This window comes from Fistularia commersonii, chromosome 16, assembly GCF_037954325.1.
Source record: "Fistularia commersonii isolate RoL2024-O1a breed Wild chromosome 16, RoL_Fcom_v1.0, whole genome shotgun sequence".
Taxonomy (NCBI): Eukaryota; Metazoa; Chordata; class Actinopteri; order Syngnathiformes; family Fistulariidae; genus Fistularia; species Fistularia commersonii.
Genome location: NC_141299.1, coordinates 2,321,810 through 2,340,760, shown reverse-complemented (window position 1 = coordinate 2,340,760; position 18,951 = coordinate 2,321,810). Strand labels below are relative to the sequence as shown.

The 18,951-nt window shown below is 53.4% G+C and overlaps 1 protein-coding gene across 3 annotated transcripts in view; it reads left to right on the top strand.

Annotated features, from left to right (window-relative positions):
* Positions 1-18,951, top strand: part of LOC147225516 (ephrin type-B receptor 1-like) — a 67,709-nt gene that overhangs the window by 32,359 nt on the left and 16,399 nt on the right. For 2 of the 3 annotated variants that reach the window (XR_015107315.1, XM_086162440.1), the window contains exons 6-13: positions 968-1,123; positions 6,232-6,494; positions 8,611-8,686; positions 9,820-9,944; positions 15,866-16,031; positions 16,328-16,433; positions 18,072-18,133; positions 18,236-18,433. Coding sequence is in view for 2 of the 3 variants with exons in the window: in XM_086162440.1 (XP_086018566.1) it covers positions 968-1,123; positions 6,232-6,494; positions 8,611-8,686; positions 9,820-9,944; positions 15,866-16,031; positions 16,328-16,433; positions 18,072-18,133; positions 18,236-18,433 (1,152 nt within the window). In the remaining variant the exon portion in view is untranslated. The remainder of the gene's footprint in view (positions 1-967; positions 1,124-6,231; positions 6,495-8,610; positions 8,687-9,819; positions 9,945-15,865; positions 16,032-16,327; positions 16,434-18,071; positions 18,134-18,235; positions 18,434-18,951) is intronic. The other variant, XM_086162441.1, reaches the window with a different exon arrangement.

Genomic DNA, 18,951 nt, shown 5'->3' with positions numbered 1-18,951 from the left:
CCTAACCTAGCTTTGGAGTATAAAAGGCAGCTTCAGCCTGAGAAGTTCCTGTTTTGATGAAACAAAGCAAAGAACAGAGCTCTCAGCTGTCTGGATCCAGAGGCTGCAGATGTCTTCTGATGTGCTCAGATGTCCATGGATCTGAATGTTGTGTGAGATCACTGCTGTCAGACGTGCCGCCGCCGCCGCCGCCGACGACTCTTTGTTTGGGAGGAAAAACAGACGGCGGGTTGGAAACAGTTAAAATGTAGAGCAGGTTTGGAGTTTGCAGTCGTGTCTCAGACTTGACCAGGAGACAGCATCCAACCCGAGTTCCCCCTGCCGGTCACCTCTTCACTTTGAGCAGGCGACTCTCCGGCTGGAGACGCCATAACAGCTCCGTCCCAATGAACCTGTGAGGGCGCCGGAGACGACGGCGAGATCAGGACTGCTCGTGAAGATCCGAACACGATTCAAATGTATCACTTTCCCGATTGGATTCTTTCACGTCCGTCCTCAGGTCTTCCTCCTCTAATCTCATGCTCGTCCTCAGCTCGCTAGTTTCCTGATAATTCCCGGCTCCTATAATCCCGTCTTTTTATTTTTCGAATGTTTATAAGAGATGAGAGGGATTTGCTCAGTCGAAGGTAATTAGATTTCGATACGACGCGCGACGTATATGTTTATACAACTCAACAGCAGCTCCGGAACTCTTGAAGTAGCGTTATATAATCTTCCTTCCGCAGCCCTTGTATTCGTGTTTGGATTTTTGCGCTACGCCAGGGGACGACAGCTGCATTCGCCGGCCCGCTAAAGCTGGGATATTTAAAGTCTGTTCCGATGTTCGCTCCTGCGCAGAGGTTGCAGCTAAACGGGAGATGTTTCAAGAGCTTTATCATTCCCGTAAGGGTGTAAATACAGGTCCAACAGCAGACTGTGTTTTATGTCCACCAGAAGCCGTGATCTTCTCTGCTGTCCTCCCCTCCAGCGTGTCCTCAGGGCACCTTCAAGTCGTCCCAGGGGCCCGGCCTGTGTCAGCAGTGTCCGCTCAACAGTCGCTCCACCATCGAGGCCGCCACCCTCTGCGGCTGCCGCAACGGCTACTACCGCGGTGACATGGACAAACCGGAGGACGTGTGCACGAGTGAGTCTGCGTCCCCGACACACACACACACACACACACACACACACACACACACACAGACAGACATTCCCCCTGGATTAGATGGCGGTGGCAGTGACCTGAGTGTTCTGAAGCTGCCTCACACAGAGGGCAAACTGCTGACGTGGCATATCAGAAATTTGAGAAATCCAAAGCTGAAGATGTCATCTTCAGACTGGAAGCTCACGTGCGCTCTGGTGTGTCCTCCAGCTCCAGCTCCGTGCTCCTCACTCAAGTCACCGCGCCGCGCAGCTCCCGTCTTTATTGTGGGGATTTGCAGCAGTGAGTAATAACACTGCCACACTCCTCTGGCTTTGCGGTGTGTGTGTGTGTGTGTGTGTGTAGTATGTTGAAGGGCCGTATTCCTTTGCAAGATGAGGAATGGGGTTTAGAAAACGGCAGGCGCTCGGCTCCACAGAGAGCCGGTGTAAGTAGGTTGAGACATGAATAATTTTTGGACTGTCTCTGCAGCTCGTTTTAAATTGTGAAACGATCTGCGCGTGCACGTGTGTGTGTGTGTGTGTGTGTGGTTGCATGCACGAAAATGTGTGTGCACTCACACACTTTGTAAGCAGCATATTAATGTGCACATCCTGGTGACCTGGATACATGTTTTGGGGGATAGAAAGGAGCGACGCTGCGGCTCATTCAGGTATTTATTCCACGCTATCAGTGGATTAGAGTCCAAGGAGACCAGCACCTCCTTCCAGCCTCGCCGACTTTGACTCCAGCTGGGTTTTCGCCTTCCACAGTTTCTCCACCAAGCTCTCCCGCGGGGTTGATCTCCCGTTTCTGAGAGTTAGACGGTGTGTGGAGCGCTGGTGTGATGCGTGGTGCCAGCTGACCTGGACTCTCAGGTGAACTGGCAAAGACACAACTGCCGCTCTGCACGGATCTCATGCACAAACGGTGACCTTTAAACGGCGGTATTTCTGCAGAAAAGCCGCCGCGTCTTTTTCACCCATTGAATAGGAGACTGAAAGTCTGCGGAGTGTTAAGTTCGGCTCTTCGGCCTCACGGCACAAAGGACCCTGGTTGGATTCCTTTCTGTGTGGAGTTTGTGTGGGTTTCCTCCCGCAGCAAGTTCACTGGAATGGGGAAAAAAATGGGAAAATGACCCCAAATGAATGAGCGAATGGTTGTGTGACCCCGCCTCTCGCCCCATGACCGAAAAAATGGATGGATGATGTTAAGGATAGGGAAATGCGGCTTGAATATTGGAATATTCAGAGTTTTCCTCGCCAACAGGCTTGAGTTTACCTTAGTTGGAGACTATTTCTTGACACGGCCGTTCATCTTTATATTCTTGGACATACTTTGACCCTAGAACACTAACGTTGGGTGATTTTCACTCACACAATTCTTGTCATGTGATTTTCATTTTGTTGCCATTGTTTGAGTTTTATGTGTCCTTGGGTAGCTTCAGGCTGCTCTCTGATGTTATTAATTGTATGTTTGTTTCCCTCCTCCCATCGGCCCATCTATGAATTGATGAACACAGTATTTTATCCAGGATATTGTATTGAGTAAAATATACCCAGCGTTAGTGATGGTGTTACTTATTTTAACTTTAGCGTTCAAGGGTTAAGACGTCAGTGTCCTCTCCCATCAGCATATTGACCCGTGTGCACCGCCAACGGTAAAGAACACTTCATACTGATGTTGTTTCTTTCTATTTTTTATCTTCTGTTACATTTTCTCTCGCTTACTATCCTTAATCTATCGACTGCCATCTCGCCCAAGCTCTGTGTTTCCTTCAGGAAGTATCTGTGCTTACTGGTCACTTAGGGGCGTGGCCAAAAGCGCCTTCTTTGTAGAGGACGTTCGAACGATGCGTTGCTGATTTGTGCCCGGGAGAAGAAAACGAATCCCCCGCCAATTATCTCAGCTCTCACGATTCCAGGCGAGAAACAGGCTGAGCTGCGCGTTTGTTCCAAACAAAGCGGAGAGGAAGCCGGCGACTGGGGAAGCCGAGGGTCAGGACTCCTCGTTCCACATGCTGTATAAACTCCATCAGATGTGAAATCAGATCAGTGAGATGGAAGAGTGAGCGCGGGTGTGGGGAGAGCCGGCTGACAGAAAATCATTACCTCAGCACATCTTGCAGCCGGCACAGGTACGGCTGTGTGTGTGTGTGTGTGTGTGTGTGTCGGGTACTTCAGGTGATGCTGCAAAAGAAAGTTGCAAAAAAAAAACAAAAAAAAAACTGATGGAAGTCCAAAGTGTGTGTGAGGCGTGCAGCACTATTTGGACTTCAGCAGTGTTTGCTGGACTCATGCGGCCCATAAACCCACAGCCCGGAGCTTCTCGCAGTCGTCCGGCTGCCACCGGGTCGTCCTCGACCTGACACCGCCGATGAGAGGGTGTCGCTGTTTTTCAAAGCATCTGGCTGCCTTCCTGTCTGTTTCAAGCTAGTTTCTCTGTTTGCAGTTCCTTGAACCTTCTCGGGTGGAGCCGCATCTCTTAGTGTGTTGGGCCAGCAGACGAACCGGGGCTGTAGAGTCAATCACTGAATGCCCGTTTTCAAACCTGGCGTTCATGGGACTGTCATCCGTTATCGATATTCCAGGGTTTGTTTTTGCCACATGGAGCTGAGCTGGTAAAATCCCCTGTTGAATGGACATCTATCAGGTGGGGCGGAATCACAAATCCAGGAGGGAAGCCGGAAACCCGGGAACCTCCGGGAAAGTAGCTGTCATGGCTTGTTGACGCAATAGTATTTATTCTGGGTTGGAATAATAGAAGGCAGTAAATCACAGAGATAAGTAGATTCCTCCGTGCTGTTCCTGCTCGTTAAGTTCACGATGAAGACGTCACCTCGTCCGGGGAGAAGGTCTCTGTGAAGAAAGGAAAATAAAACCCCAACACTGCGTTTGTTTTTGGAGAATAGAAACACTTTGTCTACACTTGACAAGTTTAGGGTGTCCTGCACTTTGTTCCAGGCTGGTGGAGCATGGTGGTGTGTGTGTTTGTGTGTGTGTGTGTGTGTGTGTGTGTGTGTGTGTGTGTGTGTGTGTGAGGGTTTAAAAAACAACCAGTCCCTTCAAGCATTTCATGGAGAGTTCACTTTACAACATCTCCTGGAACTTGAGGTTAAACTGAAAACTATTTCTAAAGTCCTCATTTATTCATTCATTTATTCATTCATTGTCTGTGAATGGATGCTGGAGTCTATCCCTGCTGTGATTGGGCGAGAGGCAGGTTCACCCTGGACCAATCAGGGGTCAACGCAGGGTCTCCAGTGAGCCTCCTGCATGTATTTGGATTGTGGGAGGAACCCGGAGAACCCTGAGGAACCCCATGGGTAGAACATGGAGACTCCACACAGAGAGGGAATCCAACCAGGGTCGCCACATTTATTTATTTATGCATTCACCGTTTTTTGTTCATCTATTCCGTTCATCCTGCACTGAGGTCCAGTTGCCGCCGTAAGGCTTGACAACGACTCACCAGGATCTTCAGGATTGAGAACCTTCCTAGGCTGATGTTCCCAACGTCCTTCCTCAGACGGATAGAGGGTGACGGAAGACTTCTGTCTTGAATCTGTTCGATATAAACTCAACTGGACCGGTTTGTGCTGCTGTGTGCTCGTCAGCCGTTTGGACAGCAGCGGATCGGGACGTTTGAGCGGATCCGAGGACGAAGCAGCCCCCACACGGCTTCATGGAAGTCATGGAATAGCGGAGCAGACGACCAGAACAGAGCTTTTGAGGAGCAGCTCTCCATAAGCATGAAGGTATGCTGGAGTCAAAGTGTTTCCTAGTGTCGAGCGTCTCAGCATCAGCACATGGGGCGTTCTTTTGGAGCCCTCAGCCTCAGGGCAGCGGCGATGGATTTGAGAGATATCTCTGGAAAGATCGCCAGCCCCGTGTTGAGGAGCTAAAAGCGTGAGTTTTCATGAAGTGGAGGCCAGAACACCTGCTACCTTCGAAGCAGAGCGTCGGGCCGCCCGACCAGATGCGGCCCAGATCCCCCTCATCAATGCGCAGACATGATTTGGCTCGGTTTCGAGGGAGAGCAGAAACAAGGGGTCATCTCTCCACGCCACCTCGGAGGCAGCGAGCAGGTGTCCGGGCACGCCGGCGAGGATCGGGAGGAGGAACGGGACGTACGGCCTCAGGACAGCCTGCACATCGGCCTCTGCAACACGCCAAGCGACAGCTCCAGTTTTTCTCTCTTGCTTTTTCTTCCTGGGAAAAAAAAACTGTAAATCCCATACACGTCCATGATCACTCATCAGCATGTTCCTCATCATCCTTATCATCATTCAGAGGTACGGTGGTTTTCTGGAAACCAGACTGAAAAGGAACGTGAGTGAAAGTTGCCTTTGGGAATGAGTGAGTGGACCAGCGCCGACTTGGTCTAAGGAGAGAAGTGGGTTGATCCAGGACGGGGTTCATAAGATCCGCGGTGATGGGATTCCGTCTCGGGACAGGTACGCCCGGTGGTGCAAAAAGGGTTAAATGTAGGTTCCGGTGAAGACTCTGACATGAACGGGGAGGGAACGGCCGATGCTCACGGCATCTCCTGTCTGGTCCGTCATGCTGGGCTTGAGAGGGCTCACGGTATCCCGGAGGAAGAGTGAGAATCGTCTGATTTTATCCGAGTCCATGTTTTTAGGAGAAGTAGTTTTCGATGGCCGTGTCTGACAGTTGGATGCTCTGCTCCTCGTCGGGCATGAGATTGATGACTCACTGGTGTTTGTGCTCAAGGAAGCATACCCATGGGTCAGCATACCGAAGGATCGGCATACCATTGGGTTGGCATTCCGAAGGGTTGGCATACCCATGGCTCGGCATACCCATGGCTCGGCATACCAAAGGGTCGGCATACCCATGGCTCGGCATACCCAAGGGTCGGCATACCGATTGGTTGGCATACCCAAGGGTCGGCACTCAGGCTCGTCAAAGGTTGGCCAAATGCAAAGAACAGCAGGCGATCAAGAGATCAGAAAACAGATTGGGATTGTTGTCTGTGAGAAAAATGGACCAATCCAAGCACGAACCGAACTTGACGAGCACAGTCTGATTCTCCGTTCTCCTGCGCTGGTGTGAACTGTATCTTCACCCGATGGCCGTTACTGTCTCCAGGTGTCCCGTCGGCTCCCCGGAACCTGGTCTCCGTGGTCAACCAGACATCTCTGCTGCTGGAGTGGCACCCGCCTCGAGACATCGGCCACCGCGAGGACCTGTCCTACCTGGTCCTGTGCCACCGCTGTCAAAGCAGCGATCGGCGGACCTGCCAGCCCTGCGATGACAGCGTGGCCTACGTCCCGGGGAGGCAGGGCCTGAAGGGGACCAGGGTGGAGATCAGCAGGCTGCAGGCCCACACGTCCTACACCTTCGACATCCTGGTAGGCCTTAGATTTATCTTCTCCTCCGTGCTGTTCGGTGCTCTGCGGTAAGACGTGTCGACGGTCCTTCTCTAATCTCCCGGCTTCATTCAGGCCATCACCTTCTCCCCGACCACGTCTGTCCCCCTGCAGACTGATGCGCTCCTCGTCTTCTCTTTCAGGAGAGGCTTCTTCTCGCGGTCGTCTTCTGTCACAAGTGTAGAGTTTCGTCATTGCGGGCAAAGTTGCGGTCGGTCCTGCTGACCGTGAGACCGGCGGCTGCTTTCACCTCCTTTCCCCTTCCCACGTGGTCGAGGAGCGTCGCGATCCTCGCAGGCTTCGTACGCTCGCACAACATGAAAGAGTCAGAGCCCTCCTCCCCCAACGCTCGGCGAGCTGTTTTAGTATGCAGATGACGGACAGATATTCCGTTTAATGCTCAAGGATGCTTGCTGACACACGGGCTTTTTTTTCCCCTCGCACAATCTGCATTTGCATCATGTCTTTTCATCTCCAAGGCTGCCGGGACGCTGAGCCCGAGCTCGGACCGGGCCTGTGGTGGAAGCCCAACGCAGCTCCGCTTTCACAGCAGCTGATTCAAGGTTGCCAGCCTTGTAATTACGTAGGGGGAAAAAAAAAAAAGCTTGTACTTCCCTCTTTCCCTTTGCAGACAATCCTGCACTCCAAATGTCACGCAATCTAAATGTGTCCCGTTGGCAGCTTGAAAAAGCCTGCAGGTAAATGTCAGAATTCTAGCGGCTCCGCTAATGGAAAACCCGTTTGCATTTGTTTGTTTGTGTGAATAATAATCTGCTTCGGCACGGAGGATCATCTTTGTCCGGAGCCGAGCGGCGCGGGGAGAACGGATCGATAGTGATAAATGAATATATAACACCATGACCTGATTATAAAGAGGTTGGTCATGAAGGTATTGACTTCTCCTGCGGTGTGTGTGTGTATGTGTGTGCTGTTAACCAAAGACAGTTGCTTTGAGAGATTTAAAGGAGGACCATGAGGATCACCTGACTCCTGAACGGTGCCAGGACGGCCATCTTTTCTCTGGAGGACAAAGCTAAGCAATGCGGAGGCGCTCCTCCACTCCGGACCACACTTTTGATTCACACCGCTATTTTAGATTTGCAGCTTTACGTGACGCCTGCGAGATGAAAAGACCACAAAACCCTGGAGTGCAAAAACATACAACAGTCACACACGCACACACAGACTGGTTATTGATAATTTAAAGGGATCGCATCGTGCTAAGCAGCTAAGCAGCTAGCATGCTAACCCGCTAACCCGGTCAGGTTGAGTCCAGGTCTCCTCCCAGATGGAATCTTGTCTCTGCAGCTCCATATGAACGCAGCCCCTCCCGTCTGCTCTCTCAGGTCTTCATCAAAACACGGCACAGCGCCCTCTATCTGGAAAATAAACAACTCCTGAGGACCTTCTTGGGATGTGAATATGTCCTCCCGGTATTAAAGTTCTTATTATAAGTTCTCAGCTCATCAGGAGGACCATTGGATCACCAAGGGTGGACCGGTGCGAAAAACAAATATGTTGATTTAAAGGAGGTGGGAGCCACGTTCTCTTCTGGACCACAGGCAGAGGTGGGAGTCTTCTGCAGCAGGGCTTCCTGATCTCCAGTCAGTCTGCTGTGGAGACACTGAGTCATCCTCTGGAGAGGCCACGGAGGCCAGAGGACCCTGAAGGACGTCTGGAGGAGGATCGGGGGATCGGAGGACGTCTGCTTTTCCTCCTGCGGAGGAAACTTCTCTACTTGTCCTAGAACGCAATGAAGAACAGATCTACTCTGCATCTTCTCAACCTTGGAGAGGAGAACCTTGAAGACAACAGGAAACCGAGATCCCTATTTCAGAGCAAGCATATGGCGTGGGAATGGAGGGTGAATGCTTGTGTCTACAAACCATGTGTGAATGAGAGACCTCGGCCTCGGGCGTCGTTTCTCCACAGGTTTCGGGCGATGGTCTTCTGAATTCTGCAGCTTTCTCTCAGCTTTAAAAGCAGATGATCATCTGGCGACAGCGGGGGCCTGTTCCAGAGGGGTTGAGGTGTGAGAAGAAAATGCTCCGTGAAAACACCCTTAACGTCTGAACGCTGCCATCTTTGTGTACTGCAGGCCGTCAACGGCGTCTCCAACAAGAGCCCCTACCCGGCCCAGCAGCTGTCAATCAACATCACCACCAATCAGGCCGGTGAGCGCACAAGCTCTATCTGTGTATGTGTGTGTGTGCCATCACCCGTGGATGTGTGTGTGTGCAGGCCCTAGGGCAGGGGGATTACTGAGTCGGGGTGGCTGGGGGGATGAAAGAAATTGAGCTGCAGCCTTTTAATTCATAAAACATGTTATAAGCTTGTCATGTCTTTCTCTGCACCCCTCCTCCATCCCTCTATCCCTCGTCTTTCCTGCACATCCTCAGCTTCACCCCCCCCCCCCCCCCGCTCTGCCTCCATTCTCCTCTCGCCCCCCCCATCCCTGGATTTTTCTCACCGCCCATAAAAGAGTGCTGAGTTACGGCGCCATCAATACTTTACAGAGACAGACACCGCCGATAATTCCACCGCTTCCCAAATTTGGATTAACAGCCGCTTTTCTGCGACGGCAAACACATCATTTTCCTGGTCTGGGTGGACCCGGGCCGGTTCCTCATGACGGCGTGATGCATCTTTTGGAAACGCCGCCACATGTTGACCCGTAAATATCTCGGTCCGGGCAAAACAGGATTATTTTGGCTCGGCCGCGGCGGAGGTGTTTAGAATTATGCAACGGGGTGAGTGCAAACACCGTGGGACGCACGGACGCGAGTCTGCGGAAACCAGACTTTTCATCCCGCCGTGGAATTAACATGCGGGAGCGTCGGGCCCGCGGTGCTCCGTCCAAAGGCTCTCATGGCGAGGCTTGACAGTTAGAGCGCAAAATAAACACAGGGAAGCGCTGGATGAGAGTGGTTCCCCCGTGGGCTGGACCCGCCGACACGGAAACAGCCCCGCCGATCACATCGCGAGGAGGGGGCCGGACAAACACCGCCGGTATACGATTAGCCCCTTTTAAATATGCAAACACACACCGCTGCTTTTCTCACCCTCTGTCAAACCGTCTCGTAAAAAAAGGAAAAATAACGATAATCCCAGAAGGCCGGCCGTAAAACGCATCAAAACTCCCCTCCATCAGCGACCGGGGCAGCCGTTTGTTTTCCTCCGCTGGGCGTAAATAATCCTCGGCGAGACGCCACCGCACTACATACTTCCATATTTATGGTGCTTTAGCACGCTAACCGTCTGACTCCCTGTATATGTGTGTGTGTGTGTGTGTGTGTGTGTGTGACAGCGCCTTCTGTCGTACCCATAATGCACCAAGTGAGCTCCACCAGCCGCAGCTTCTCGTTGTCTTGGCCGCCGCCTGAACAGCCCAACGGGATCATCCTGGACTACGAGATCCGATACTATGACAAGGTACAATGGGATAATCAATGTTGATCTGTGTGTGTGTCGTTTCTGGTGTTGTGTCATCTATTACAGTCAACGGGCGAATCATTGTCGGCTACATCCATGTCTACTTAAGTGAAGAGCTGAAGTTTCATCCCTGCTCCATCAGCTCAGGCTGGCACTGCCTGATAGCTGGAATCCAGGACATCCATGTGTCTTTATCTGTCATCATGTGTTCACGAGCGACCCTGCAGTTCCTTCTATGCATGTGTGAGGGTTTTGAACCGCAGGAATCTGCTTCTCTGCAGTCCTGCAGGCCTGGAGGCGATGCTCGGCTGTGCTGTGTCGTGGGCACAGATACCCCAGGTGGACCGGGGGCGTGGCTGTTGGTTTCTGGGGCTGGAGCTGCTTTTTATGTTTGAGGTCGTGGTCTCAAAGACGAGGGTCAGCGTTGTGAAGAGAAAGCTCTCAATCCACCAAGGCAAACAGGCGGATCGATGTGAGGAAGGTGGTTATCAACCCGCTAAGTGAATCCGGCTTCTCTGAATCCCGCTGTGCACTCGCGCCCGAAGGGGGCGGAGCTAACGCCGGCGGTGACCTCCGTGTGGAGTTGTCTTCTTGGCTCAAGGAGAACCGACAGTCCTCCGGGGAGCCCGCGGCGTCTGATCGGGCTGCCGTCCGTGCAGATGTTGAGCTTTACTGGGCATCACCGGGGCTTAAACGGACAGAGAAACGTGCAAACCAGCAGCAGCTGCAGGAAGGAGGCCCTCCAGGTTAGTTAGCGTGAGTTACCATGGCAACCTGATCCACCGAGCGGGTAACTGCCCTCATGACACAAGAACCAGAAGATTACCGAGCTAACCCGCTAACTCCACCGTGTTGCTATGCAGGAATACGTAGGGTAGCTGCTGCCTTGGATTCATAGTGTCCTTGGGCATCTACCTGGTGCCGTGCAGGAGGTCACCCTCCGCCATTCGAGCTGAAAGACCTCGATTGCCCTCGGTGGACCTCGGCGGCTGCCTGAAAAAAACGTGAACGATGACGTGAAGCTCCTCACGGCCACGACATGATGATTGATGATATGTCTCGAAGCGCTACAGTCCGTGCGTCATCGTTGCTACATTATGGTTGCTAATGGGTCGGACTGAGGGCAGGCCTGCAGAACATATTTCACCAGGACCGTTCGCTGGCCGACAGGTCCTGGCAGTGATGGAGAACCTTCCGGCTGTTCGGCCGCGCATCAGGTGTTAATGGTGGCTCCCGGCGGGCTCTTCTCCGCTCTGGTGAGGGATGAGGTGGAGCTCGGCGTCGATACAGCAAAGCACAAGAGCGTAAGATCGCACCGGGTTCCGTGCTCCGATCTACGGAGGAAGATAGGCCTCCCTGCCCCGCCGTCCCCCGGTAGGTCACCCTCAAAATCAACGCGGGGACCTTCAACGCCAACCCTTCTCTCTCCTTGTCCGATAATCTGGCCGTCAGAAGGACAACAAGCGATGCGGCGCTGATCTCGGCGACAGAGGCCGCCGGGAGATGGGCCGATAGCTGAGGGCGGCGCCTCTGGAGCTTAGAAGAATCAATAACCTTCTAAAATCCGTCCGAGGAGGCGCAGGCAGACTGTTAATGGAGGAAAATGATTGATTACTGGGGCGAGTTCAAGTCCTAGAGGTGGGGTGGGGGGGGGGGACTGATGCCACGAAGGACTTTGGGACAGTTTCCAGAGGCAGGAGGAGCCTCGGCCTCAAGACCGTCACCTCAAAACTTGCTTCAGTTTTGAGGTTTTAATCGGAACCGGAGGGCATCCAAAGAGCACATCTTCAGGCTTCATCACTGAGCCCCGCCAATGCCACTGCGTCAACAAAGTGGAGAAAGTTGGATGGAAGATATCTCCAGCGGCCAGAGATGAACCTGAGAAGGTTCCTCCTCCGACAGTCACCGGCAGCAGAGAGTGCAGAAGTTTCCGCCGCAGGTAAACCAGACCAAGAGCTTTGCGGCTACGAGGGATGCAGTTACAACAGAAATAACCACGGCGCACAGACCTGAAGGGAAAAGACTGCTAGATGTTGCGGGAGCCGAGGAGCCGAGGGCGGGCCTCCGCCGCTCTCCTGCATGTCCTGTCACCGAGTTGAAGCTTCCATAATTCACAAGCAGGCCGAACTCCCTGCATGCCTTTCTTTGATGAAAGGCTCCGTCCTGAACTCCACCGCTCCACGGGGGCCGTTCGCCAGAAGATCACCATGTTCTCAACAGCATCACGGATGGTTGTGGAGCAGGAGGGCAGACGGAACACCTGCTGTGCTTCATCTTTTATGATTGTAGTTATTGTGGGTGCCATCGGGGTTTCGGCGAACAGTTTGCGCTCCGTCCCGTGAACCTGAGAGCGATGAAGGTGTCGGATTGTCGAGGATGCATCGGGGTTTTTCGCCAGGTTGTTGAACTGGAACCGAGCAGCAGGTGGACTTCAGATGGGCTTCCTGAGCCAGGAGCTCCCAGGCTCTACAGGTCCTGCAGATTTGCGTCGGTCAGTAAGCGATAGTATGTCGAAAAATCTCAAGAAAACAAACGATGAAGACGGCAAGCGGGGTAGGACGCGCCAGGAAGTCGAACGCCCGTCCGGGGCGGACATCGCCGCAACAGATCAATTCTGCCCGAATGAAATAAACCACATAAAATATGAAACGATGAGCCACGTATCGACGCGGATCACTCTCCGTGACGCATTGTAATGTTTAATTAAAGCCGCTCAGGGCGGGAGACAGCAGCTTTGCATGCCTGAGTCCGTCTCCGGCGCCGGGCGAGCAGCCGTCCTGCCGGATTTCCTTTCTCTCTGCGACTTTCATACAATGCTGTCGAGAAGGGCTTCGCGTCTGCGTCGTGCCGCGCATTCGCACCTTCATCAAAAGGCGCCGCCTCAAAGACGCCCTTCAAAGGCTGGAATTCAAATGTTAGCCGCCGCTTGGGTTTCGTATTAGAGTCTGCTCCGCCGTGCAGAGAGGCCTTATCTCTCGCCAGAGAAACCCAGAACACAACTCCTAAATGATCTTCCGTGGAGGAACGCCTTTCAGGTGCTGCACAGAGAGACATCCCGCTACGGATTAATGGATTCGTGTTAGCTTGTCACATTAGCGTCCGCGTTTCCACTCAAACAGCAGCTTACGTTTTCTGAGCCAGGGAAAGCACCTGGAAGGCCCGGATCCAGGACGGCATAGGACCGGTCCGGGTGTCGTCAGAAGGCGGCGTCCACGGCAAAGCTTGTTTCAGGCTGCTAGCTGTGGTGCGTACGTGAGCGTGCTCGTGTGTGGAAGGAGGTCTCCGTGTTCTCCCCCGTGTCTGCGTGGGGTTTAACACGGAGGAGGTTCACCGGAAACCCCTCATTGTCCAGACGCGTGCATGAGAGACGCCTGGGTATGAAGCCCTGCGACGGGTCGGTCCAGGGGAACCCAGGCGTCCCGTGGAAGGAGTGTTGCGATCCGTACGTGCACGTGTATCTAGTTCCAGTCCTATGCGGGAGGTTTGCTTCTGCCCGCGGGTAGTTTGTGGACAGCGAGCGGGAAGCATCCCGAGAGTCGATAAGAGCTCGGCGGACACGGTGGAACTCTGGAGATGCAAATTCATTAGAAAGGTTTCCTCATTTTCCTGATAAAGAATTTAATCCGAGGGGCAGACGGCCGCCGGCGCAGATAAGGCCTCGCTGTAAACGTGTTGTTGCAAATTAGTAGCGTATATGAATGTAGCTGCTGCGAAGCCAGAGGTCGGAGGCGCCAAGATGGCGACTTAATTAAAGGAGATGCTTCCTCGTCTTCGGACCAACCCGGCCTCGCCTCTCTCCTCGCCGACCTCAGACACATTATCGCTGCTACAGCTAATGATCTCCAGGAGGTCTCAGGGTCAGGCCTCAGGAGCAGGAGGTTCTTGTGCCCGGGAGAGCGGTGGGGCCGCGAAGACGGCAGCGGAAGCCCTGCGCGGCTGATCCGACGCCCGATTCGCCGCCGCGCTTTGAGGATATCGAGCGGGGAGCCAATCAGGGCCGAGAACCCAGAGCCGCGGTTTGAGCTCCCGCTGCTCGCCGAGAAGGAGAAACCCATTATTAGAGGGGACAATTTTTTTTATTTTTCTTCTATTTCTTCTTTCCAGCTACTTCTCCATGACCCCCCCCCCTCCCCCCAGTCTGGTAGATAATGAGGTTTTAATGTAGTAAATTTGATACGGCACGGGGAGGCAGGATTTTTCCTCCCCACTTATCTCTGGCTACCAGACCTTCCCAGTTGGGCTGCCCCGTAACCCCTCCACACACACACTCACACACACACACTCACACACACACTGCTGCTGTGGCCACTTCCAAATAGAACTCTTATTCTCCTCCTTGCTTGGTCCGGTGCTGTCCTACCTCCTCCTCGGTCTCCTCTGTTGGTAGGAGGACCAGTCTGCAGCAGCAGCAGCAGCAGCTCAGGGAGCTGAACACAGAATGACCTCCAGACCAGTTTGGACTCTATAACCATAAAGAGTGATCTTTAACCCTTCGCGTTCAGCCCTAAATTTTCTTCTTCCGAACCTCTTCACTTTGCTCAGTTCCTCCTCCTTTGCCGTCTCTGTCTCCATCATCCTCATCATCTGCTGGCCTTGCTCCTCCTCCCAGCGTGGAGGTACGACCGCTGGTATGGGCATCTTCTCCTTATCTGCGAGGAGATGATGAAAGGGGCAGAGATGGTGGAGGCAGAGGGTGCTGGCCTTGGGTTTATCAGGCAGGGGTTGCATGGGGAGGGAGAAACATCTCAGCGAAATTTGGAAATGAACTACTATAACAGTGCAAATGGGAAGGGTAAGGAGGACAAGGAAAGATGCATGGAGGAAGAGTGTCTGGGATCAACATGTCCATGAGGACCTCTGTGCATCATGCTGCTCCTCCTGGAGCCGAGGTCCACGGCAGGCTGAGGAGCATCTCTGATCCCAGGAACGTTCCTGTGTCTTTTCTAAGAACGTGTTCTTCCCACATTGGGGTCCTGAAATGTTCGATCCGGTGCGGAATCAATGTCCCTTTTGGCGGCCCGTGAAAGGAACGAGCCGACTCACGGACGTGTCGCTATCGTCTTACATCGGCTAATATTTGAACGCAACGCGCGACTGATGTGATCTTCTGAGTGAAAAATATCACACCTTCCACCGAGAAATATACGACCTTGAAACCTTGAGACAAGCAGCCGAAGTGTAATAAGGAGCTCAGCGAGCAGAGGGATCGTCTCTCCATCTGACTGTAGCTTTCTGGATGCTGAGGCGGATGTGGGAGTTGAGCAGCAGTTTGGTTTCCGGTATGGCTGATGGTCGAATCTTCTGGTCCTCCCGGTTCTGCCCGCTCAGACCGCCAGGGTACGTCTCAACCCGAGCTGACCGACCCGGAAAGGAGCGCTGCCTGTCAATCACCCGGATGCGGAGGAAACGCTTGGGGAAAGACAAATGAGAAGAAACCTGTTCAAACGCCACCTTCTGGTGGTCAGTTTTCCCGTCGAACCCGATACCAAGCGGGTTCGGGCTCGGGCCAGATGCTCCGTGACCCCCAGGTGGATCTGCTGTAGCGATCAGGAAATAGAAAGGGGGCGCGGACAACGTTTAAAAAGCCGTCAAGAAAAGCTTTTGTAGAAGTCGCAGGTGAAGCTGGCGTGGATTCCACTTCCTTCTCCTCCGTCTGAGTTACGCCCGCGGGTCGTGAGCTATTTTTGCGCCGCTTCGCTCCACCTTGGGACTCCAAACCTCCGTCGGCAGCCAGGAACCTGGAACTCGGAGCGCAAATGGTCGCGATTTAAAATAGAGCCGGTTGGCGGCTACAACTGTCTGCCGCGGAGCGGAGAGGAGGCGGAGAACCTCTCCGGTGTGAAGGTGCTTCTCGGTAGAAGTCGATAACGGTCTTTGAAATGTTTCTCACCGGAGCAACCCCGTCTGTGCCGCTCCCCCAGTCCCAGTCCTCCGTGCTGAACAGCTCCGTGGTCCAGAGCCAGATGCCCAGCGTGGTCCTGGAGGGGCTGAGGCCGGGGACGGGCTACGTGGTCCAGGTGAGGGCCCGCACCGTGGCCGGCTACGGCGCCTTCAGCAAGGAGATGCTCTTCCAAACCCTCACTGACGGTAGGTGTGCGCCGGGATTCGGCCCAGCTGTGTGGGAGGACACAGGTTCAACACCGGGAGGAGGGGGGGAAAGAGGGGAGGCTGTGCTGCCAAGTAATTAAATTCCGCCCTTCTTCCCGTTTGTGTGTGTGTGCGTGTGCGTACCAGCCTGCAGTCAGGTAAAATGAGCCATGTAAATGATATTTTAGGTGTGTGATAGATAGGCAGGGAAACACTCAGGTATATGTTTCACCCTCCAGCTCTGCTTTTATGAAAGCATTTCTCAAAATACAAACTTGTGTGTGTGTTCCTTGCAGATGAGTATAAGTCAGAGCTGGGACAGCAGCTCTCCCTGATTGCAGGCTCTCTAGTTGGTGGAGTGTGCATCGTCTCATTGATCGCCATCGCCATCATCTGCACCAGGTAAGGCTCCATCTCACACACTTCCAGGCCCGGGTCTGCACCAGTGAAGGACCCGCTTCTGAGAAATTTGAAATCTTCATTGGCTACGAAAAGGGACGACCCACGCCGCCATCTAATGCTCTTCTCTCACCAACTACCCCCATGTCCTCCCTCCGTCCAGCCACAAACCTCCCCTCCGGTCCTCCTCTAGACCTCCTCCTACCCAGTAGCAGATCTTAGCTCGCAGCTCAACTCACGAGCCACCTGGCTCTCATTGGTAGATCCTCCGCGTCGCAAAGGTCTGAGGGTTGCAGTCTGGTTCTGGTTGTGGCGTGCTGGTCAGCATGGGGATGACTAGGGCATCTGGTGGACCATAAAGCAACTTGTCCTGGTCTTATGGATTGTGTCTCCTGCACATGACCTGTGTGGACGGGTCCTCCAGTTGAAGATATGGCACCATGTTGTCCTTTTTGGGAGACAGAGAGCCAACAGAGGCATGGCGGTGCTTTGACAATGTTCTTCTGCAAATCATCGGCTCCTGACATACCTGAGCATTGCTGCAGACCAAGTACTGGCATGGAAACAGAATTCCTTCATGGCAACGGCCTCTTCTAGCAAGGGTTCAAGGAGCTCCATGGCATGATGAAAGTGCTCCGCGGCTTCCATATTCCGAGATGTCCAGCCAATCAAGCGTGGCCTCAACATGTTGCACAAGCAAGTCCAACTCATGCAGGTCCCACCTTCACCCTCAGGCCCTGTGACGGTGAGTGAGGCCTCCAGAAAGTCCATGCCTCTGTGGGCGAGGGTCTGTTTCGCAGCAGTATGAGGCCGCTTTGTCCAACTTGATGAAGGTACCAGATCTCATCTGAAGATACTTCTATTGACCTCACTTTCACTTGGGTTTGCAAACATCCATGGTCCTCTTCCAGGTCAGAACATCACCTCCCCAGGGCGTATCTTCTCCAGGGTCCAGCCGATGGCCTCTGAGGAGCAGTAATGCCCCTGTTAGAGCGGCACAAGGACTTCTAGAAAGACATTCTCAACCATGAACCGAGCTGCAATTCACAGGGGTTCGGGGCTTCCCATGTGTTTCCTGGACTTACGGGAGGATTCGAGCCCTCGGCTTCTTCAAGGAAACATCTCCGAGTCGCATCCTGACTCGTGGCTCCATCACAAGCTCCTCCTCCTTGGTTGCGTTGGTTGTCCGGGCCAGCTGGCGTTCCAGCTAATCTTGTCTCCAAAAGAGCCGGTGTGCAGTCGTTGCGGAAAGTTCTTTGGAGATCTCAAAAGAAGCAAAGGACAAAGCTATTAAATGCAAATTTCAGAAGCGTCAGAGAAGCGGAGAACGTGTCACATAGATTTTAATGCCGTTAAACTGCGTTGGCTTCCGTGACCCCGCAACCGCTGCAGATGATGAGCCGCCTCCGCTGGGAGCGGCACGAGGCCGCGGATCGGCGGGAGCGTGAAGATATCACAGCACGCTTCTTCAGCGCCGTCGTCAGAAAGAGCCGGGACGCGTCACTCAGGACCAATGAACTCTTGGAAACTTTGTGTGTGTGACGCTCAGGGAGGCTTATCTTGGCTGAGGAGAAGACACCCAATTAGCTCCCTGTCTTTGCACATCTCCAGACCTTCATGCATGTCTGTGCTTTCCTGCAGGAGGAGGCAGCTGAAGGAGAGCGTGTACGGAGACAAGCTGCAGCAGTACAACGCAGGGGGAGGTGAGGCACACACACACACACACACACACACACACACTCACATACACACTCACTCAGTCCAAAAGACTCACAAGGTCCATGTTTTCCTGGTTGTGCCCTCAGAGGTGACCCTGAGACCTGACATGTTCAGTGGTACCACCCCAACGGTGACCTTCCCCACCCTGTCTGAGGGTCACAGCTCGCCAGGGGTGAAGATCTACATCGACCCCTTCACCTACGAGGACCCCAATGAGGCCGTCAGGGAGTTTGCCAAGGAGATCGACCCCTCCTGTGTGAAGATAGAGGAAGTCATCGGATCAGGTAGACCTTCTTAACTGCTGAAAAGATGTCACAGACCCGAATCTGTCCATCCATCCATCCATCCATCGATCCGCCTGTCCCTCCATCCATCCATCCATCCATCCATCCATCCATCCATCCATCCATCCATCCATCCATCCATCCATCCATCCATCCATCATCCATCCATCCATCCATCCATCCATCCATCCATCCATCCATCCATCCATCCATCCATCCGTCTGTGTCCATCCGTCCATCCATTGATCCGTCTGTCCATCCATTGATCCATCTGTCCATCCATTCATCCATCCGTCCATCCATCCATCCATCCATCCGTCCATCCGTCCATCCTTCTGTGTCCATCTGTCCATCCATTGATCCGTCTGTCCATCCATCCATCCACCCATCCATCCATCCATCCATCCATCAATCCATTCCACTCACTGAAGATCCACCCTGCTCATCCTGCAGTCGGTGGTGGGCGGAGCCTATCTCCTCTGTCATTGGACAGGAGGCGGGGTTTAACATGGTCACAC